Source organism: Acipenser ruthenus, unplaced genomic scaffold (genome assembly GCF_902713425.1).
Source record: "Acipenser ruthenus unplaced genomic scaffold, fAciRut3.2 maternal haplotype, whole genome shotgun sequence".
NCBI classification, from domain to species: domain Eukaryota; kingdom Metazoa; phylum Chordata; class Actinopteri; order Acipenseriformes; family Acipenseridae; genus Acipenser; species Acipenser ruthenus.
The window spans coordinates 19,242-42,500 of NW_026708592.1; the positions used below are offsets into that span (position 1 = coordinate 19,242).

The 23,259-nt window shown below is 50.2% G+C and overlaps 1 protein-coding gene across 1 annotated transcript; it reads right to left on the minus strand.

The window, feature by feature from the left end:
- Positions 1–219: 219 nt before the first annotated feature.
- On the minus strand, positions 220–20,681 carry LOC131734613 (protein phosphatase Slingshot homolog 3-like). Its single transcript, XM_059021409.1, has 14 exons — positions 20,431–20,681; positions 19,920–20,035; positions 19,727–19,795; positions 19,299–19,364; positions 18,648–18,824; positions 17,147–17,240; positions 15,714–15,842; positions 13,434–13,480; positions 11,514–11,660; positions 8,257–8,457; positions 5,873–6,068; positions 2,310–2,591; positions 1,858–2,024; positions 220–1,270 (listed from the first exon to the last, which is right to left on the minus strand). The coding sequence occupies exons 1-14, from the start codon at positions 20,650–20,652 to the stop codon at positions 220–222; spliced, it is 2,964 nt and encodes a 987-aa protein (XP_058877392.1). The 5' UTR covers positions 20,653–20,681.
- Positions 20,682–23,259: the final 2,578 nt, after the last annotated feature.

Here is a 23,259-nt window from a genome sequence, read left to right on the forward strand (position 1 = left end):
CCCCCTCTCTCCTCCCCTCTCCCTCATCCCCTTCGATATCCAGCCCCCTCTCCTCCCCTCTCTCCCTCATCCCCTTCGATATCCAGCCCCCTCTCCTCCCCTCTCTCCCTCATCCCCTTCAATATCCAGCCCCCTCTCTCCCTCATCCCCTTCAATATCCAGCCCCCTCTCTCCTCCCTTCACTCCCTCATCCCCTTCAATATCCAGCACCCTCTCTCCTCACTTCTCTCCCTCATCCCCTTGAATATCCAGCCCCCTCTCTCCCTCATCCCCTTCAATATCCAGCCCCCTCTCTCCTCCCTTCACTCCCTCATCCCCTTCAATATCCAGCCCCCTCTCTCCTCCCTTCACTCCCTCATCCCCTTCAATATCCAGCCCCCTCTCTCCTCCCTTCTCTCCCTCATCCCCTTCAATATCCAGCCCCCTCTCTCCCTCATCCCCTTCAATATCCAGCCCCCTCTCTCCTCCCCTCTCTCCCTCATCCCCTTCAATATCCAGCCCCCTCTCTCCCTCATCCCCTTCAATATCCAGCCCCCTCTCTCCCTCATCCCCTTCAATATCCAGCCCCCTCTCTCCCTCATCCCCTTCAATATCCAGCCCCCTCTCTCCTCCCCTCTCTCCCTCATCCCCTTCGATATCCAGCCCCCTCTCTCCTCCCCTCTCTCCCTCATCCCCTTCAATATCCAGCACCCTCTCTCCCTCATCCCCTTCAATATCCAGCCCCCTCTCTCCTCCCTTCACTCCCTCATCCCCTTCAATATCCAGCACCCTCTCTCCTCTCTCCCCTCCCTCATCCCTTTCAATATCCAGCCCCCTCTCTCCTCCCCCTCTCTCCCCCTTCCTCTCTCCTCCTCCTCCCCCTATCTGTAGCCTCACCTTCGACACCAGCCCAGCCTGTTTCAGCTGGTGGACAGACTGCAGACGCCTCATCCTGGCGATCATGGCCCCCCCCTCTCCTCCCCCCTCTCCCCCCTCTCCCCCCTCTCCTCCTCCTCCTCCCCCCAGCGTCTCTATCACCCCAGCCTGTTTCTTCACCCTCCCAGACTCTGGCTGGAAGGAGAGCTTGCGGCTCATTCTTGCCTCAGCGCTGCCCCCCCCTGCCCGGCCGCTGGCTTTGCTCTTCTTCTTCTGCTGGGTCCTGCCCCTCCCGGGCCCCCCCGGCCCCCCAGGCCTGCAGCGCTGCTCCGGGGCCCCCCCCGGCTGCTGTCGACGGCTGCTTTTGGGGCTCGGGGTGAAGTGTTTACGAGATGGGGTGGGGCTCTGCCTGGGACTGAGAGAGAGAGAGAGAGAGAGAAGGAGAGAGAGAGAGAGAGAGAGAGAGAGAGAGAGAGAGAGAGAGACTATTATATATAATCCAGTTACTGTACTGACTTCTAGCGGAAACATTTGCCGTTGAATTTACACTGAAGACACTGAGAAAGACTTCCAGTGGAAACGTTTGCCATTGAATTTACACTGAAGACGCTGAGAGAGACTTCTAGTGGAAACGTTTGCCATTAAATTTACAATGAAGACGCTGAGAAAGACTTCTAGAGGAAACGTTTGCCATTGAATTTACACTGAAGACGCTGAGAAAGACTTCTAGAGGAAACGTTTGCCATTAAATTTACAATGAAGACGCTGAGAAAGACTTCTAGAGGAAACGTTTGCCATTGAATTTACACTGAAGACGCTGAGAAAGACTTCTAGTGGAAACGTTGGTCATTCTGTGTGCGTGTGTGCGTGTGTGTGTGTGCGTGTGTGCGTGTGTGTGTGTGTGTGTGTGTGTGTTCTCTCTCTCTCTCTCTCATCTGCCCCCCCCGGGGGTACGTGTGTGTGTGTGTGTGTGTGTGTGTGTGTGTTCTCTCTCTCTCTCACCTGCCCCCCCGGGGGTTCATGTCGGGGGAGTGATCGATGTGTCTCTGTTGAATCAGCCCCTTCTTCTTCTCCCTGCCCTCGCTGCTGCACAAACCCCGCCTCTTCACCCCTGGTGACCTCTGCCCCTGCCTCCGATTGGCCGGCCGGACGCTCTGGTTCCCACAGTTCTGCCAATCAAAATGGAGAGAAGTTGGTGATGTCATCTCCCCTCCCCCTTTCCTAAACGCTGAAATGAGAAATGTCTACGGCAGCGCAGCTAGAACTGAAGAGCAGCTCCTGAACCCGCAGTCAAAGCAACACAGACTGAGCAAAAACAATGTAATACAGCCCAGCCCAGCGCATTGCAGTTAAAGAACTACAGCTCCCAGCATCCCTCACCATTGCCACGGGTGCAGAGGCATGCTGGGAGCTGTAGTCCTAGCCAGGGCTGTACCCAACAAAACATTTCTTACCGTTTTCATGGCTTCTGGAGCCATGAGTAACTTCTCATCTCTCTCCTCCTCTCGCTCGCTCCCTCTCTCCTCCTCTCCCTCGTTCCCTCTCTCCTCCTCTCCCTCATTCCCTCTCTCCTCCTCTCCCTCCATCTCGCTGATTGATCTCATCAGGGCTGACAGGTTCATTCTCTTGGTCTCTCTGGCTCTGCCTGCTGGGACCTGCAGACCAGTTAGACCAGACTCCTGGGAGCTGGGAGCGCTGGGAGCACCGGGAGGGTGCGACACAGAACCAGCAGGACCCTGGGGAACGAAAGACACAGAATGAAACGTCCCGAGTGAAAGGATAAAGGGGTTCTGTGAGAGTCGCTGTCGATTGTGTCTCCAGATTATGAGTCGCTTACAACTACGTCTCACCTGAAAGACGGAGCACAAGGAGGTTAAGAGACTTGCTCAGGGTCAGTGAGTCAGTAGCTGAGGTGGGATTTGAACCGGAGACCTCCTGGTTACAAGCCCTTTTCTTTAACCACTGGACCACACAGCCTCCTCAATAAAACCTTTCTTTGAAAACTTTCTTTAAAATCCTCATTTAAAAACTTTCTTTAAAATCCTCATTTAAATGCATGAAACTCAGAGGCACTGACAACAAAATGTGAAACAGTTCACGGGGGTGTAGACTTTCTATAGACACTGAATACAACAGAATACATGTCAGGGATGCATTCACAGAATACAATAACCAGTCATGTAGAGGCAATTCTGTAAACTATACTGAGCATCAAATGAAACGTATCAATCTTTGAGCATCAAAAGCAACACTTCTATCTGGATAAAATTCACTAGACGTGACTGAAAAACGACAAACTCTGCTTCAGAGCAGGTGCAGTGACGTTTTATTGTGCTGATTAACAATTGAGACACGAAGATGCTGCAGAATGATCTGTGGATCTGGGGCAGGTGTTGTGACTCTTGGTCTCCCAGTTGGTGGCGCTGTCCTTGACAGAGCGTTTCTGGTTATACCGTCTCTCCAGGTTTGAAATCGCTGGCTGTGAGCCCCCAAGACGGCGAGCCGCGGCACGCTGCCCTCGTCCAGCCTCCAGCACGCCGATCCCACGAAGGAGACGCTCTCTCGACAGACGCGGCGTGTCGAGGGTTTATCTGTGATTTTTTATTTATTGCTTTTATTCAAGCTTGCAATTCAACAGCTGAAATCAATCCATATCCAGGGTCCAATCAACTGTCTCAACTGTCTCGAACCTTGGAGTCACCCTGGACCCCTGCCTCTCTTATTCCCAGCACATCTCCACTCTGGCACGCACTTGCAAATTCTTCCTGAGCAACATCCGAAGAATCCGACCCTTCCTCACCAACTATGCTACCCAGCTCCTGGTCCAGGCCCTGGTACTCTCCCGCCTAGACTACTGCAACTCCCTCCTGGCTGGCCTCCCTGCGTCCGGCACCCGTCCGCTCCAGCTCATCCAGAACTCTGCTGCCCGCCTGGTGTTCTCTCTGCCTCGCTTCGCCCACGCTACTCCACTACTCCGCTCGCTCCACTGGCTCCCGATCACCGCTCGCATCCAGTTCAAGACTCTTGTACTAGCCTACAGATGCCTTGACCAGACTGCACCCAGCTACCTCCAGACCCTCATCTCTCCCTACACCCCCACTCGACCTCTCCGCTCCGCCTGCACTAGAAGACTGGCTCTACCTCCGCTACGCTCCCCTGCCTCCAGAGCCCGCTCCTTCTCCATCCTTGCTCCGCAGTGGTGGAATGACCTTCCTACAGATGTCAGGACTGCCCAGTCCCTGACCACATTCCGGTGCCTCCTTAAGACTCACCTCTTCAGACAGCACCTGTAGAACTCCTCTGTTTGTATCCTGGGACACTATCACCCTTCATGTAAATGTGCTTTATTCTGCTCTTATCTGCCCCCTATTTTACTGCATTTAATCCTGTACTTCAGAATACTGTAATCTGCCAAGTGTTTAACCTGTAGTACTTTGTATTTAATCACATCCTGATGTAACTATCACTATTTAATCATATCCTGATGTAACTTTCACTATTATCTGCTGTATTATTGAATTGTGGTTTGTCACACTTGAGAATTATTGTATTTCTTGTTCTTATTGTATTACTTGTATTGTAACACTTGAATGTATTTGTATTTGCTTGCGATTGTAAGTCGCCCTGGATAAGGGCGTCTGCTAAGAAATAAATAATAATAATAATAATAATCAGGTGATTAAGAGCTTCAGTCACTCAAGCGGGTCATGAGCAAGGATCAAGCAATTTTAAAAGAAAAACAATATCCATTTATATACCTTATTTTCTTCAAAAATCAATGTGTTATAATAGTGATAAGTTTCTCTTGATGCTCTGCCTTTGAATTTGAAACATGTCAACTATAAACCTAATCTAACTACTTCCTGTTAAAAATACTACAGCAATCTCACCCGTCTGAATAAACAACTCATCCCTTCTCTTAGTTTAAGACAAATTCTGCACCCCCTGAGTGTTGAATTGTCCGAATCTGAAGGTTTAGACTTTTGTAAAAAAACATTTAGCACATAGTATGATCTTTGATCCTTTTTATGTAACATAAGAACATAAGAAAGTTTCCAAACGAGAGGAGGCCATTCAGCCCATCTTGCTCGTTTGGTTGTTAGCAGCTTATTGATCCCAGAATCTCATCAAGCAGCTTCTTGAAGGATCCCAGGGTGTCAGCTTCAACAACATTACTGGGGAGTTGGTTCCAGACCCTCACAATTCTCTGTGTAAAAAAGTGCCTCCTATTTTCTGTTCTGAATGCCCCTTTATCTAATCTCCATTCCCCTGGTCCTTGTTTCTTTTTTCAGGTCCCCTGGGTCGACATTGTCTATACCTTTTAGGATTTTGAATGCTTGAATCAGATCACCGCATAGTCTCCTTTGTTCAAGACTGAACAGATTCAATTCTTTTAGCCTGTCTGCATACGACATGCCTTTTAAACCCGGGATAATTCTGGTTGCTCTTCTTTGCACTCTTTCTAGAGCAGCAATATCCTTTTTGTAACGAGGTGACCAGAACTGAACACAATATTCTAGGTGAGGTCTTACTAATGCATTGTAAATTTTAACATGACTTCCCTTGATTTAAATTCAACACTTCTCACAATATATCCGAGCATCTTGTTAGCCTTTTTTAAGCCAACAATGTATGACATTAGAAAGAAAGAATCAAAAGAAAATAAACGAGGTCATTTAAAAGCTATTAAATTATGCATATTACATAATAATACTTCGTTTTCAATACATTTGGTGCGTGGACGGAATATCTGATTTGAATATTTAATTCAAAATCAGCCACTGATGTCCTTGAAAACTAAATTCTGATCGTTGAATTTTTTTTTTGACCATGTACTGTATGAACCCTGAAAAATGAAAAGTCAAGGAACAAAGTCTTGCAGGGACACACGCGGTGTGAATGACGGACACAGAAACCAATTCTACCAACCACAAGCCCTTCATCAGCTGGATGGGAAAGGCATTGCCATTTTCTGATAAGTTACCTGCTATTTAAAAACAGAAAACGTGTGTCTCACCTGGTTCCCCGCCCTGCCCTCCAGCTCGGACCCCTGCACACAGATTTGGGGTGGTGCTGCGTGCGCCCCTCCCTGCCCTTCCTCCTCCTCCTCCTCCTCCTCCTCCTCCTCCTCGCTCTCCTCGCTGTCCCCCTGCGAGGGCAGCCCCCGAAACTCCCTGGACTTCCTCCTCCACAGAGCGTTGTGTCGCTGCTTACTGAAACAACGATAGAGACAGAATCACAGCAAAAACTACAACAACTACAGCTCCCAGCATGCCTCTGCACTCCCCCTGGACTGCACTGCAGCTCCCAGCATGCCTCTGCACACCCTGGACTGCACTACAGCTCCCAGCATGCCTCTGCACACCCTGGACTGCACTACAGCTCCCAGCATGCCTCTGCACTCCCCCTGGACTGCACTGCAGCTCCCAGCATGCCTCTGCACACCCTGGACTGCACTACAACTCCCAGCATGCCTCTGCACTCCCCCTGGACTGCACTGCAGCTCCCAGCATGCCTCTGCACACCCTGGACTGCACTACAGCTCCCAGCATGCCTCTGCACTCCCCCTGGACTGCACTACAGCTCCCAGCATGCCTCTGCCCTCCCCCTGGACTTCCTCCTCCACAGAGCGTTGTGTTGCTGCTTACTGAAACAACGACAGAGACAGAATCACAGCAAAAACTACAACAACTACAGCTCCCAGCATGCCTCTGCACACCCCCTGGACTGCACTACAGCTCCCAGCATGCCTCTGCACTCCCCCTGGACTGCACTACAACTCCCAGCATGCCTCTGCACTCCCCCTGGACTGCACTGCAGCTCCCAGCATGCCTCTGCACACCCTGGACTGCACTAGAGCTCCCAGCATGCCTCTGCACACCCTGGACTGCACTACAGCTCCCAGCATGCCTCTGCACTCCCCCTGGACTGCACTACAGCTCCCAGCATGCCTCTGCACTCCCCCTGGACTGCACTACAGCTCCCAGCATGCCTCTGCACTCCCCCTGGACTGCACTACAACTCCCAGCATGCCTCTGCACTCCCCCTGGACTGCACTGCAGCTCCCAGCATGCCTCTGCACACCCTGGACTGCACTAGAGCTCCCAGCATGCCTCTGCACACCCTGGACTGCACTACAGCTCCCAGCATGCCTCTGCACTCCCCCTGGACTGCACTACAGCTCCCAGCATGCCTCTGCACTCCCCCTGGACTGCACTACAGCTCCCAGCATGCCTCTGCACACCCTGGACTGCACTACAGCTCCCAGCATGCCTCTGCACACCCTGGACTGCACTACAGCTCCCAGCATGCCTCTGCACACCCCCTGGACTGCACTACAGCTCCCAGCATGCCTCTGCACTCCCCCTGGACTGCACTACAGCTCCCAGCATGCCTCTGCCCTCCCCCTGGACTTCCTCCTCCACAGAGCGTTGTGTTGCTGCTTACTGAAACAACGACAGAGACAGAATCACAGCAAAAACTACAACAACTACAGCTCCCAGCATGCCTCTGCACACCCCCTGGACTGCACTACAGCTCCCAGCATGCCTCTGCACTCCCCCTGGACTGCACTACAACTCCCAGCATGCCTCTGCACTCCCCCTGGACTGCACTGCAGCTCCCAGCATGCCTCTGCACACCCTGGACTGCACTAGAGCTCCCAGCATGCCTCTGCACACCCTGGACTGCACTACAGCTCCCAGCATGCCTCTGCACTCCCCCTGGACTGCACTACAGCTCCCAGCATGCCTCTGCACTCCCCCTGGACTGCACTACAGCTCCCAGCATGCCTCTGCACTCCCCCTGGACTGCACTACAGCTCCCAGCATGCCTCTGCACTCCCCCTGGACTGCACTACAGCTCCCAGCATGCCTCTGCACACCCTGGACTGCACTACAACTCCCAGCATGCCTCTGCCCTCCCTGGACTGCACTACAGCTCCCTTCATCCTTCACTGTTACTGCCAGGGCTGAAGCATGCTGGGAGCTGTAGTTTTTGCTCCGATTCTGTCTCTTGTTATTGTTACAGGCAGCTGTAGAGAGGGTCCTGTATTCTGAGGGGAGGGGTTAGGTAGGGAGGGGAGGGGTTAGTGATAGGGGAGGAGCCTGTAGTATGAGGGTAGGAGTTAGAGGGGAAGGGTCTTATTCTGAGGGGAGGAGTTAGAGGGGGAGGGCCTGTATTGTGAGGGGAGGAGTTAGAGGGGGAGGGCCTGTATTCTGAGGGGAGGGGTTAGAGGGGGAGGGGTCTGGATTCTGAGGGGAGGGGGTAGAGGGGGAGGGCCTGTATTGTGAGGGGAGGGGTTAGAGGGGGAGGGGTCTGGATTCTGAGGGGAGGGGTTAGAGGGGGAGGGGTCTGGATTCTGAGGGGAGGAGTTAGAGGGGGCGGCTCTGTCTTGTGTACCTGGCGTCCAGGATGCCCTCGTAGATACTCAGCTGCCTCATGAAGCTGGGGTTGGGGTTCGCGATGCCCCTCCTCTCCTTCACGTACCTCAGAGCCTCATCCAGACTCCAGCCACACTCCTTCATAGCAAAGGCAACCACCGTGGAGGCAGAGCGACTCACCCCCATCTTACAATGAACCAGAACACAACTACCAGACTGTCTGAGAGAGGAGGGGAGAGAGGAGAGAGGAGGAGAGAGGAGAGAGGAGAGAGGAGAGGAGAGAGGAGAGGGGAGAGAGGAGAGGAGAGAGGAGAGAGGAGAGGAGGGGAGAGAGAGGAGGAGAGAGGAGAAGAGAGAGGAGAAGAGAGAGGAGAGAGGAGAGAGGAGAGAGGAGAGGGGAGAGAGGAGGAGGAGAGGAGAGGGGAGAGGAGAGGAGAGAGGAGAGGGGAGAGAGGAGAGAGAGAGGAGAGAGGAGAGGAGGGAGAGGAGGAGAGGAGGAGAGAGGAGAAGAGAGAGGAGAAGAGAGAGGAGAGGAGAGAGGAGAGAGGAGAGGGGAGAGAGAGGAGAGGGGAGAGAGGAGAGAGGAGAGGAGAGAGGAGAGGAGAGAGGACAGGAGAGAGGAGAGAGGAGAGGAGGGGAGAGAGAGGAGGAGGAGAGAGGAGAGGAGAGGAGAGGGGAGAGAGAGGGGAGAGGAGAGAGGAGAGAGGAGAGGAGGGGAGAGAGAGGAGGAGAGAGGAGAAGAGAGAGGAGAAGAGAGAGGAGAGGAGAGAGGAGAGAGGAGAGGGGAGAGAGAGGAGAGGGGAGAGAGGAGAGAGAGAGGAGAGAGGAGAGGAGAGAGGACAGGAGAGAGAGAGGAGAGGAGAGGGAGAGAGAGGAGGAGGAGGAGAGAGGAGAGGAGAGAGGAGAGGGAGAGAGGGGAGAGGAGAGAGGAGAGGGGAGAGAGGAGAGGAGGGGAGAGAGGAGAGAGGAGAGGAGAGGAGAGGGGAGAAGAGAGAGGAGAGAGGAGGGGAGAGAGGAGAGAGGAGGAGAGAGGAGAGAGGGGAGGAGAGGGGAGAGGAGAGAGTACAGAGGGGAGAGGAGGGGAGGAGAGGGGGAGAGAGAAGAGACAGCAGAGAGGACAAAGGGGAGAGGAGGGGAAACGTTTGTTATTGAATTTACACTGAAGACGCTGAGGTAGGCTCTGCTCCTCTCTGTACCTGGCTCTGTGCTCCTCTCTGTACCTGGCTCTGTGCTCCTCTCTCTACCTGGCTCTGTGCTCCTCTCTGCACCTGGCTCTGCTCCTCTCTGCACCTGGCTCTGTGCTCTCTGCACCTGGCTCTGTGCTCTCTGCACCTGGATCTGTGCTCTCTGCACCTGGCTCTGCTCCCCTCTCTACCTGGCTCTGCTGCTCCTCTCTCTACCTGGCTCTGTGCTCCTCTCTCTACCTGGCTCTGTGCTCTCTGCACCTGGCTCTGCTCCTCTCTCTACCTGGCTCTGCTCCTCCTCTAACTGTCTCTCTGCTCCTCTCTCTACCTGGCTCTGCTCCTCTCTCTACTTGGCTCTGCTCCTCTCTCTACCTGGCTCTCTGCTCCTCTCTCTACCTGGCTCTGTGCTCCTCTCTCTACCTGGCTCTGTGCTCCTCTCTCTACCTGGCTCTGCTCCTCTCTCTACCTGGCTCTGCTCCTCTCTGCACCTGGCTCTGTGCTCTCTGCACCTGGCTCTGTGCTCCTCTCTACCTGGCTCTGCTCCTCTCTCTACCTGGCTCTGTGCTCCTCTCTCTACCTGGCTCTGTGCTCCTCTCTCTACCTGGCTCTGTGCTCCTCTCTCTACCTGGCTCTGTGCTCCTCTCTCTACCTGGCTCTGTGCTCCTCTCTCTACCTGGCTCTCTGCTCCTCTCTCTACCTGGCTCTCTGCTCCTCTCTCTACCTGGCTCTCTGCTCCTCTCTCTACCTGGCTCTGCTCCTCTCTCTACCTGGCTCTGTGCTCCTCTCTCTACCTGGCTCTGTGCTCCTCTCTCTACCTGGCTCTGCTCCTCTCTGTACCTGGCTCTGTGCTCCTCTCTCTACCTGGCTCTGTGCTCCTCTCTCTACCTGGCTCTGCTCCTCTCTCTACCTGGCTCTGTGCTCTCTGCACCTGGCTCTGTGCTCTCTGTACCTGGCTCTGCTGCTCCTCTCTCTACCTGGCTCTCTGCTCCTCTCTCTACCTGGCTCTCTGCTCCTCTCTCTACCTGGCTCTGCTCCTCTCTCTACCTGGCTCTGTGCTCCTCTCTGCACCTGGCTCTGTGCTCCTCTCTGCACCTGGCTCTCTGCTCCTCTCTCTACCTGGCTCTCTGCTCCTCTCTCTACCTGGCTCTCTGCTCCTCTCTCTACCTGGCTCTCTGCTCCTCTCTCTACCTGGCTCTCTGCTCCTCTCTCTACCTGGCTCTCTGCTCCTCTCTCTACCTGGCTCTCTGCTCCTCTCTCTACCTGGCTCTGTGCTCCTCTCTCTACCTGGCTCTGCTCCTCTCTCTACCTGGCTCTGCTCCTCTCTCTACCTGGCTCTCTGCTCCTCTCTCTACCTGGCTCTCTGCTCCTCTCTCTACCTGGCTCTGCTCCTCTCTGTACCTGGCTCTGTGCTCTCTGCACCTGGCTCTGTGCTCTCTGTACCTGGCTCTGTGCTCCTCTCTACCTGGCTCTCTGCTCCTCTCTCTACCTGGCTCTGCTTCTCTCTCTACCTGGCTCTGTGCTCTCTGCACCTGGCTCTCTGCTCCTCTCTCTACCTGGCTCTCTGCTCCTCTCTCTACCTGGCTCTCTGCTCCTCTCTCTACCTGGCTCTCTGCTCCTCTCTCTACCTGGCTCTCTGCTCCTCTCTCTACCTGGCTCTCTGCTCCTCTCTCTACCTGGCTCTGCTCCTCTCTCTACCTGGCTCTCTGCTCCTCTCTCTACCTGGCTCTCTGCTCCTCTCTCTACCTGGCTCTCTGCTCCTCTCTCTACCTGGCTCTCTGCTCCTCTCTCTACCTGGCTCTCTGCTCCTCTCTCTACCTGGCTCTCTGCTCCTCTCTCTACCTGGCTCTGCTCCTTTCTCTACCTGGCTCTGCTCCTCTCTCTACCTGGCTCTCTGCTCCTCTCTCTACCTGGCTCTCTGCTCCTCTCTCTACCTGGCTCTCTGCTCCTCTCTCTACCTGGCTCTGCTCCTCTCTCTACCTGGCTCTCTGCTCCTCTCTCTACCTGGCTCTGTGCTCCTCTCTCTACCTGGCTCTCTGCTCCTCTCTCTACCTGGCTCTGCTCCTCTCTGCACCTGGCTCTGTGCTCTCTGTACCTGGCTCTGCTGATGAACTGGTAGGTTTTGTTCCAGTAAGGCAGCAGCTCTGTTGCCTCCTCGTCGTAAACGCGGATGTTGAAATACTGCATGGACTCCGGGAAGAAATTATCAATCTCACGCGTCACGTTCAGAATGAAGCCAACGCTGCAAAACAAGCCAACAACATGACAATCAAACAGCACAGCAATCACAATGAGTCGTTCTTTGATTATTATTATTATTATTATTATTATTATTATTATTATTATTATTATTATTATTATTATTATTATTCTCCTCCTTATTATTGTGGTTGTTAAGAATAAGTGTTGCTAGAAATGATCAGGATTGAGAATCGGAGTAAAAACTACAGCTCCCAGCATGCCTCTGCACTGGTAGTAACAGTGAAGGATGCTGGGAGCTGTAGTTCTTTATCCAGGCAGCTATAGAGACAGGTTTTACTGCAGTATATTGTGTGTGTGTTTACAATGGAAATGCTGCTTGAGACAGAATCGGGATACAAAACTACGGCTCCCAGCATGCCTCTGCAATGACAGAAACAGTGAGGGGTGATGGGAGCTGTAGTTCTTTATCCAGGCAGCTAAAAAAAAAGAAAGAAAACACAAGAAAGATTGTTGACAGTCCAGTTTGTGTCTGTTTTCCCACAAAGGAAGGTATTTTTTTTTCATATGCAGAGACACCAGCTTCCTCCCTTGAAACCTACACGACACAACATGAGCCAGAGAGGAGAGGCGAGGGGAGGAGAGAGGAGAGGAGAGAGAGAGGGGAGAAGAGAGGAGAGACAGAGAGGAGAGAGGAGAGGAGGAGAGAGGAGAGGAGGAGAGAGGAGGAGAGAGAGAGAGAGAGAGGGGAGGAGAGAGGAGAGACAGAGAGGAGAGAGGAGAGGAGGAGAGGAGAGGAGAGGAGAGAGAGAGGAGAGAGAGAAAGAAAGAAAGAGAGAGATGAGAGAGGAGAGGAGAGGAGAGAGGAGAGAGAGGAGAGGGGGAGAGATGAGAGAGGAGAAACAGAGAGGAGAGGAGAGGAGAGAGGAGAGGGGAGGAGAGAGAGAGAGGAGAGAGGAGAGGGGAGGAGAGAGAGAGAGAGGAGAGGAGAGAGGAGAGGGGAGAGGGGAGAGAGGAGAGAGGAGAGAGGAGAGGAGAGGAGAGAGGGGAGAGGAGAGGAGAGAGAGAGAAAGAAAGAAAGAGAGAGATGAGAGGAGAGAGAGGAGAGGGGGAGAGATGAGAGGAGAGACAGAGAGGAGAGAGAGGAGAGGGGAGGAGAGAGAGAGAGAGAGGAGAGGAGAGAGGAGAGACAGAGAGGAGAGAGGAGAGGAGGAGAGAGGAGAGGAGAGAGGAGAGAAAGAAAGAAAGAGAGAGATGAGAGAGGAGAGGAGAGGAGAGAGGAGAGAGAGGAGAGGGATAGAGATGAGAGAGGAGAGACAGAGAGATGAGAGAGGAGAGACAGAGAGGAGAGGAGAGGAGAGAGGAGAGGGGAGGAGAGAGAGAGAGGAGAGGAGAGAGGAGAGGGGAAAGGAGAGGAGAGAGAGGAGAGAGGAGAGGAGAGAGAGAGATGAGAGAGGAGAGACAGAGAGGAGGAGAGAGGAGAGAGGAGGAGAGAGGAGAGAGGAGAGAGGAGAGAGGAGAGAGGAGAGTGGGGATATATATATATATATATATATATATATATATATATATATATATATATATATATATAATGTGAGTCCAATAGAAAATAATGGAATATAATTGAACAGACTGGAATGGAATGAAGTGGAATGGAGAGGAATGGAATGGAATGGAATGGAATGGAGCAGAGCGGAATGGATCAGCGATGCTCCTGCTAGTGCTTCAGCCGTGTGGAGGAGGACAGAAATGACATCATCAACATCTGCAGATCAGGAAAGAGACGACCAAGAGATTACAGCATCTTATTTTTTACCCGTTTCTCTGCAGTTCTTCAAAGTTCGCTGCGTTCCATTCCGAGCCCTAGAGGATAAAACTGAAAGATCACGAAACTGAACAACCTGAAAATGTTTAAATTAGAAGGAAGGAAGGAAAGAAAGAAAGCACAGAGAGGTCTGGTAAAGCACAGGGAAGCATTGTAAAGCACAGAGAGGTCTGGTAAAGCATAGGGAAGCATTGTAAAGCACAGAGAGGTCTGGTAAAGCATAGGGAAGCATTGTAAAGCACAGAGAGGTGTGGTAAAGCATAGGGAAGCATTGTAAAGCACAGAGAGGTCTGGTAAAGCATAGGGAAGCATTGTAAAGCACAGAGAGGTCTGGTAAAGCATAGGAAAGCATTGTAAAGCACAGAGAGGTCTGGTAAAGCATAGGGAAGCATTGTAAAGCACAGAGAGGTCTGATAAAGCATAGGGAAGCATTGTAAAGCACAGAGAGGTCTGGTAAAGCATAGGGAAGCATTGTAAAGCACAGAGAGGTCTGGTAAAGCATAGGGAAGCATTGTAAAGCACAGAGAGGTGTGGTAAAGCATAGGGAAGCATTGTAAAGCACAGAGAGGTCTGGTAAAGCATAGGGAAGCATTGTAAAGCACAGAGAGGTCTGGTAAAGCATAGTGAAGCATTGTAAAGCACAGAGAGGTCTGGTAAAGCATAGGGAAGCATTGTAAAGCACAGAGAGGTCTGATAAAGCATAGGGAAGCATTGTAAAGCACAGCGAGGTCTGGTAAAGCATAGGGAAGCATTGTAAAGCACAGAGAGGTCTGGTAAAGCATAGGGAAGCATTGTAAAGCACAGAGAGGTGTGGTAAAGCATAGGGAAGCATTGTAAAGCACAGAGAGGTCTGGTAAAGCATAGGGAGGCATTGTAAAGCACAGAGAGGTCTGGTAAAGCATAGGGAAGCATTGTAAAGCACAGAGAGGTGTGGTAAAGCATAGTGAAGCATTGTAAAGCACAGAGAGGTCTGGTAAAGCATAGGGAAGCATTGTAAAGCACAGAGAGGTCTGGTAAAGCATAGGGAAGCATTGTAAAGCACAGAGGCATGGTAAAGCATAGGGAAGCATTGTAAAGCACAGAGAGGTCTGGTAAAGCATAGGGAAGCATTGTAAAGCACAGAGAGGTCTGGTAAAGCATAGGGAAGCATTGTAAAGCACAGAGAGGTCTGGTAAAGCATAGGGAAGCATTGTAAAGCACAGAGAGGTCTGGTAAAGCATAGGGAAGCATTGTAAAGCACAGAGAGGTGTGGTAAAGCATAGGGAAGCATTGTAAAGCACAGAGAGGTCTGGTAAAGCATAGGGAAGCATTGTAAAGCACAGAGAGGTCTGGTAAAGCATAGGGAAGCATTGTAAAGCACAGAGAGGTGTGGTAAAGCATAGTGAAGCATTGTAAAGCACAGAGAGGTCTGGTAAAGCATAGGGAAGCATTGTAAAGCACAGAGAGGTCTGGTAAAGCATAGGGAAGCATTGTAAAGCACAGAGGCATGGTAAAGCATAGGGAAGCATTGTAAAGCACAGAGAGGTCTGGTAAAGCATAGGGAAGCATTGTAAAGCACAGAGAGGTCTGGTAAAGCATAGGGAAGCATTGTAAAGCACAGAGAGGTCTGGTAAAGCATAGGGAAGCATTGTAAAGCACAGAGAGGTCTGGTAAAGCATAGGGAAGCATTGTAAAGCACAGAGAGGTCTGGTAAAGCATAGGGAAGCATTGTAAAGCACAGAGAGGTGTGGTAAAGCATAGGGAAGCATTGTAAAGCACAGAGAGGTCTGGTGAAGCATAGGGAAGCATTGTAAAGCACAGAGAGGTCTGGTAAAGCATAGGGAAGCATTGTAAAGCACAGAGAGGTGTGGTAAAGCATAGGGAAGCATTGTAAAGCACAGAGAGGTCTGGTGAAGCATAGGGAAGCATTGTAAAGCACAGAGAGGTCTGGTAAAGCATAGGGAAGCATTGTAAAGCACAGAGAGGTCTGGTAAAGCATAGGGAAGCATTGTAAAGCACAGAGAGGTCTGGTAAAGCATAGGGAAGCATTGTAAAGCACAGAGAGGTGTGGTAAAGCATAGGGAAGCATTGTAAAGCACAGAGAGGTCTGGTGAAGCATAGGGAAGCATTGTAAAGCACAGAGAGGTCTGGTAAAGCATAGGGAAGCATTGTAAAGCACAGAGAGGTCTGGTAAAGCATAGGGAAGCATTGTAAAGCACAGAGAGGTCTGGTAAAGCATAGGGAAGCATTGTAAAGCACAGAGAGGTCTGGTAGACACACAGACACACTTACCAAGTAGAGGTAGTCAAATATTTTGGAAGGTTTGTCCATTTGAGCCAAAATCACCATCGTCTGTTTATCAATGAATTCTTTAAACTCTGTCGTGTTGTATCCTGTCTGTGCTTCCAACTCTGAACGAATCTGTCAAAACACAGGATTGAAAATCCATTCTCTCACCTCTTATTAGCTTTATTAACATGATCACCGGCCCCTCCCTTTAAAGGAGCGCTGACTATCTTTAAAATCCATTCTCTCGCCTCTTATTAGCTTTATTAACATGATCACCGGCCCCTCCCTTTAAAGGAGCGCTGACCATCTTTAAAATCCATTCTCTCACCTCTTATTAGCTTTATTAACATGATCACCGGCCCCTCCCTTTAAAGGAGCGCTGACCATCTTTAAAATCCATTCTCTCACCTCTTATTAGCTTTATTAACATGATCACCGGCCCCTCCCTTTAAAGGAGCGCTGACCATCTTTAAAATCCATTCTCTCACCTCTTATTAGCTTTATTAACATGATCACTGACCCCTCCCTTTAAAGGAGCGCTGACCATCTTTAAAATCCATTCTCTCACCTCTTATTAGCTTTATTAACATGATCACTGACCCCTCCCTTTAAAGGAGCGCTGATCATCTTTAAAATCCATTCTCTCACCTCTTATTAGCTTTATTAACACGATCACCGGTCCCTCCCTTTAAAGGAGCGCTGACCATCTTTAAAATCCATTCTCTCACCTCTTATTAGCTTTATTAACATGTCACTGGCCCCTCCCTTTAAAGGAGCGCTGACCATCTTTAAAATCCATTCTCTCACCTCTTATTAGCTTTATTAACATGATCACCGGCCCCTCCCTTTAAAGGAGCGCTGACCATCTTTCAAATCCTTTCTCTCACCTCTTATTAGCTTTATTAACACGATCACCGGTCCCTCCCTTTAAAGGAGCGCTGACCATCTTTAAAATCCATTCTCTCACCTCTTATTAGCTTTATTAACAGGATCACCGGCCCCTCCCTTTAAAGGAGCGCTGACCATCTTTAAAATCCATTCTCTCACCTCTTATTAGCTCTATTAACATGATCACCGGCCCCTCCCTTTAAAGGAGCGCTGACCATCTTTAAAATCCATTCTCTCACCTCTTATTAGCTTTATTAACAGGATCACCGGCCCCTCCCTTTAAAGGAGCGCTGACCATCTTTAAAATCCATTCTCTCACCTCTTATTAGCTTTATTAACAGGATCACCGGCCCCTCCCTTTAAAGGAGCGCTGACCATCTTTAAAATCCATTCTCTCACCTCTTATTAGCTTTATTAACATGATCACCGGCCCCTCCCTTTAAAGGAGCGCTGACCATCTTTAAAATCCATTCTCTCACCTCTCATTAGCTCTATTAACAGTATCGCTGCTCTGTGCAGTTCAGTGCAGGTGCAGGCGAGTCTCTCACCTGTTTTGAGGTCACGTTCTCCAAGTCTTGGCTCCACATGATTTCCTTCAGCTTCGTTTTGATCAAACGCTCAGCCTCCTCCCTCTCAGAACGACTGAGAGGAGACAGCAGAGAGAGGAGAGAGGAGAGGAGAGAGGAGAGAGGAGAGAGAGGAGAGAGGAGAGAGGAGAGAGGAGAGAGGAGAGAGGAGAGAGAGGAGAGGAGAGGAGAGGAGAGAGGAGAGAGGAGAGAGGAGAGAGGAGAGAGGAGAGAGGAGAGAGAGGAGAGAGGAGAGAGGAGAGAGGAGAGAGAGGAGAGAGGAGAGAGGAGAGAGGAGAGAGGAGAGAGGAGAGGAGAGAGGAGAGAGGAGAGAGGAGAGAGGAGAGAGGAGAGGAGAGAGAGGAGAGGAGAGAGAGAGGAGAGAGAGAGGAGAGGAGAGAGGAGAGAGGAGAGAGGAGAGAGGAGAGGAGAGGAGAGGAGAGGAGAGGAGAGAGGAGGGGAGAGGGGAGGAGAGAGGAGAGAGGAGAGAGGAGAGGAGAGGAGAGGAGAGAGGAGAGAAGAGAGGAGAGTAGAGGAGAGGAGAGGAGGGGAGAGGAGAGAGGAGGGGAGAGGAGAGAGGAGAGAGGAGAGAGGAGAGGAGAGAGCATGTGTTAAATCTTCCATCCACTAGGGGCAGGTTAATAACGGTACAACACTGCTATATTCAGGGGCATATATAGTGGAGGGAGGTTAGAGGGAGGGATGGATGGAGGGATGGAGGTAGGGAGGGAGGGGTGGGGGATGGAGGGAGGTGTAGAGGGCGGGGTGGAGGGAGGTGTAGAGGGAGGGATGGATGGAGGGATGGATGGATGGATGGATGGAGATAGGGAGGGAGGGGTGGGGGATGGAGGGAGGTGTAGAGGGCGGGGTAGAGGGAGGTGTAGAGGAGGGATGGATGGAGGGATGGATGGATGGAGGTAGGGAGGGAGGGGTGGGGATGGAGGGAGGTGTAGAGGGCGGGGTAGAGGGAGGTGTAGAGGGAGGGATGGATGGAGGGAGGGATGGATGGATGGATGGAGGTAGGGAGGGAGGGGTGGGGGTGGAGGGAGGTGTGGAGGAGGGGTGGAAGTGTAGAGGGAGGTTTGGATGGAGGGAGGGATGGATGGAGGAATGGAGGGATGGATGGAGGGAGGGATGGATGGATGGATGGAGGGAGGGAGGGGTGGGGGATGGAGGGAGGTGTAGAGGGAGGGGTGGAAGTGTAGAGGGAGGTTTGGATGGAGGGAGGGATGGATGGAGGAATGGAGGGATGGATGGAGGGATGGAGGGAGGGGTGGAGGGAGGTGTAGAGGGAGGGAGGGAGGTGTAGAGGGAGGGATGGAGGGAGGGATGGATGAAGGGATGGATGGAGGGGTGGGGGATGGAGGGAGGTGTAGAGGGAGGGATGGAAGTGTAGAGGGAGGTTTGGATGGAGGGAGGGATGGATGGAGGGATGGAGGGATGGATGGATGGAGGGAGGTGTACAGGGAGGTGTGTCTCACACCTGCTCCCCTGCAGCCGGGCTGTATCGGGTCTCATTGACTCCAGGTCCGACATGACATTCCACTCGTTCAGGCAGCTCTGATCCGAACACAGCTGACTCCGATAGAACCAGGACCAGTCGAGAACAGAACCAACACGGGCCACCTGACAGCAGTGATGCAGAGACTGGAGAAGAGACCTGAGAGACACACAGACTGATCAATACAGCACCAGACAGACAGACAGACAGACAGACAGACAGACAGACAGACAGACAGACAGACAGACAGAGCCCCACAATCCTGTTCAGTTTGACGCTACAATATAATCCCTTCTTCTTGGTGTCTGTGTTAGTTTACTACATTCTGAAAGAGTTTAGTTTCATTAAAGCTACAGACAGACAGACAGACAGACAGAGCCCCACAATCCTGTTCAGTTTGACGCTACAATATAATCCCTTCTTCTTGGGGTCTGTGTTAGTTTACTACATTCTGAAAAGAGTTTAATTTCATTAAAGTTACAGACACACAGACAGACAGACAGACAGACAGACAGACAGACAGGACAGACAGACAGACAGAGCCCCACAATCCTGTTCAGTTTGACGCTACAATATATCCCTTCTTCTCGGGGTCTGTGTTCGTTTCTAGACACTCAGGCAGGTCCTTCTCACCACATGGTCTGCACTGAGCTGGGTTTGAAGATGTGCGTCTGTCCTGCAGAACTGACACTGAAACCCCTGCAGAGAGAGAGAGAGAGAAAGAGAGATTACATGAGAGAGAGAGAGAGAGAGAGAGAGAGAGAGAGAGAGAGAGAGATTACATGAGAGAGCTCACACTAAACCCATTGGAACAGAGAGACACACAGAAAGACTGACACAAAGAGAGACAGACATACAGACAGAGACACACACACACAGACAGACAGACAGACACACACAAAGAGAGACAGACACACAGACACACACAGAGAGACACACAGAGACAGACAGACAAACACACAGAGAGACACACAGAGACAGACACACAGAGAGACAGACACACACAGAGACAGACACACAGAGAGAGACACAGACAGACACACATAGACAGACAGACTCACCCATCCCCATCAAGATAGACCTGTGTGTCGCTCCAAACTGGGAGCACCAGTCCGATTGTACAGGACACACTGGGAAGAGAGACCAGAAACCAGTAAGTGTACTGGACTGCAGTCTTGTACCGCAAGAGACAGAGACAGGGGGTTCGACTGGACACTGCGGTTAGTCTAGCGAGGAGACAGACAGAAAGATTACCTTTCACCTTCTGAAAAGTCAACTCCTAGTAGAATATTTTCCTCTTCGTTTGAAGCTCTCGATACAATTAAGAGATAACGAGTGTGATTCTCTCTCAGGGACTCCAGACGCACAGCCTAAAATAATTACAAAAACAAAAACAGATTCATATATAAAACTATGCAGATTGAAACTCAGGGGGACTGTCTGAATCGTGTTTGGTGTTGCTGTATAATATATAAAACTATGTAGATTGAAACTCAGGGGGACTGTCTGAATCGTGTTTGGTGTTGCTGTATAATATATAAAACTATGCAGATTGAAGCTCAGGGGGACTGTCTGAATCGTGTTTGGTGTTGCTGTATAATATATAAAACTATGCAGATTGAAACTCAGGGGGACTGTCTGAATCGTGTTTTGGTGTTGCTGTATAATATATAAAACTATGCAGATTGAAGCTCAGGGGGACTGTCTGAATCGTGTTTGGTGTATAATATATAACACTATGGAGTTCCTGGTTTGTGTTTCTCACCAGTTTGAGTCTGTCTTCAGGCCGCAGTAGCGCGACCATGTGCTGCAGGTGGCAGTGTTGAGCTCTGGAGCTTTTCGTTTGGGGGCGGGGCAGCGTAGGGGGCGGGGCTTCCTCATTGTCTACTTCCTGTGCCTCTTCGCCTTCCGGGAGATAAAGAACCGCCCCTTTAACCAGCGCAAAACTCTCCCTGGATAAAAAAAATAAATAACAAACCGAGACCATCCCTTTAACCTATTAACCATCCCTGGACAAATAATACAGAAAAAGCACGCCCCTTTAATTGTCACAAAACTCAACCAGGATGGAAAATAAACAAGTAAAGACCGCCCCTTTAATTATCATCAGCTGTGATCGGACAAAAAATAACAGAGGCCGTCCCTTTAAGTGAGAAACATGAAAAACTACAGCTAGACACACAGACAGACAGACAGACAGACAGACACACACACACACACAGATTTCTCAATTTAGTATTATTATTTTTTACCGTTTTTTGCATTCTGCCTCTTCTGGGCCTGTCTTCATCCTGGAAATAAATAATTATTAGGAAATATTGTAATCCATCCACTAGGGGGCTGAGTGTTGCTGAAGCAGGGGGGGCAGGTTGGTGTCACTGCTGTATAATATATAAAACTATGCAGATTGAAACTCAGGGGGACTGTCTGAATCGTGTTTGGTGTTGCTGTATAATATATAAAACTATGCAGATTGAAACTCAGGGGACTGTCTGAATCGTGTTTGGTGTTGCTGTATAATATATAAAACTATGGCAGATTGAAACTCAGGGGGACTGTCTGAATCGTGTTTGGTGTTGCTGTATAATATATAAAACTATGCAGATTGAAGCTCAGGGGGACTGTCTGAATCGTGTTTGGTGTTGCTGTATAATATATAAAACTATGCAGATTGAAACTCAGGGGGACTGTCTGAATCGTGTTTGGTGTTGCTGTATAATATATAAAACTATGCAGATTGAAACTCAGGGGGACTGTCTGAATCGTGTTTGGTGTTGCTGTATAATATATAAAACTATGCAGATTGAAGCTCAGGGGGACTGTCTGAATCGTGTTTGGTGTTGCTGTATATATATAAAACTATGCAGATTGAAACTCAGGGGGACTGTCTGAATCGTGTTTGGTGTTGCTGTATAATATATAAAACTATGCAGATTGAAGCTCAGGGGGACTGTCTGAATCGTGTTTGGTGTTGCTGTATAATATATAAAACTATGCAGATTGAAACTCAGGGGGACTGTCTGAATCGTGTTTGGTGTTGCTGTATAATATATAAAACTATGCAGATTGAAGCTCAGGGGGACTGTCTGAATCGTGTTTGGTGTTGCTGTATAATATATAAAACTATGCAGATTGAAGCTCAGGGGGACTGTCTGAATCGTGTTTGGTGTTGCTGTATAATATATAAAACTATGGAGATTGAAACTCAGGGGGACTGTCTGAACCGTGTTTGGTGTTGCTGTATAATATATAAAACTATGCAGATTGAAGCTCAGGGGGACTGTCTGAATCGTGTTTGGTGTTGCTGTATAATATATAAAACTATGCAGATTGAAACTCAGGGGGACTGTCTGAATCGTGTTTGGTGTTGCTGTATAATATATAAAACTATGCAGATTGAAGCTCAGGGGGACTGTCTGAATCGTGTTTGGTGTTGCTGTATAATATATAAAACTATGCAGATTGAAGCTCAGGGGGACTGTCTGAATCGTGTTTGGTGTTTTATTTAATCTGTACGCTAAGAGGTTATTCAAATGATCTTAAATTGGGCTTGTAAATTTAACCCACGCGAAGCTGGTTAAAGATTATCCAGGGTTTATTTTAAGGAAGTAAGTAACATAGTTTATTGGTGAATCAAAGACTCAGACACAGTTAAATGAATCACAGCAAGATTGAACTGTACAAGATTCACCATTGCAAGGAAATGAAAACTAACAGGAGTGAATCTGAGCTCCCTTTCTCTGTCTCTCATGGTACAAGACAGCTGTCTCTACTGGAACTATGTGCCACAGGCAAGAGAGAGAGAGAGAGGGAGGGAGAGAGAGAGAGAGAGAGAGAGAGAGAGAGAGAGAGGAGAGAGAGAGGGAGGGGAGAGAGAGAGAGAGAGAGAGAGAGAGAGAGAGAGAGGGAGGGGAGAGAGAGGGTGGGGACAGGGAGAGAGAGGGAGAGTGAGAGAGAGAGGGGGAGAGGGAGGGAGAGGGGACAGGGATAGTGAGAGAGAGGGAGAGAGAGAGAGAGTGAGAGAGCAAGTGAGAGAGAGAGAGAAAGTCAAGTTAGCAGAGAAACGTTTTAATGCCTTCGTCATCCAGAACTTCACTGGATCAGAAACTCCAAACCAGAAGAGACCGAGAAAGAAAGTCAAGTTAGCAGAGAAACGTTTCAACGCCTTAACTCTGTCACCAATGCAAAAAGAAACTCAATACACTCGCTGTGCACTAGATGGCGCTGGCTTTCTCTTCTGTAAAGACTGGCCGATCTAGCCCGTGTTCCGTGTGTCTATGGCAGCGCAGCTAGAACTGAAGAGCAGCTCCTGAACTCACAGTCAAAGCAACACAGACTGAGCAAAACAATGTAATACAGCCCAGCCCAGCGCATTGCAGTTAAGAACTACAGCTCCCAGCATGCCTCACCATTGCCGCTGGTGCAGAGGCATGCTGGGAGCTGTAGTAAATATAATAATAACACAGTGTTTTAGTGAATTGAACAATAGCTCGCACACTGTGATCCGGGATTCGTATCTCGCGTTTAAATAAATAACACGGGGCCGTTTTAACCACGACATAGCAAACACGCTTTTAATAAAAACACACACATA

Coding starts and splice junctions, on each gene's coding strand:
- LOC131734613 (XM_059021409.1), bottom strand. CDS start 20,652: ATGGTCTCGGTTTGTTATTTATTTTTTTTATCCAGGGAGAGTTTTGCG. Junction 17,241..18,647: donor GCCCGGCTGCAGGGGAGCAG/GTGTGAGACACA, acceptor GTCTCCTCTCAG/TCGTTCTGAGAGGGAGGAGG. Junction 13,481..15,713: donor TATTTGACTACCTCTACTTG/GTAAGTGTGTCT, acceptor TTTATCCTCTAG/GGCTCGGAATGGAACGCAGC.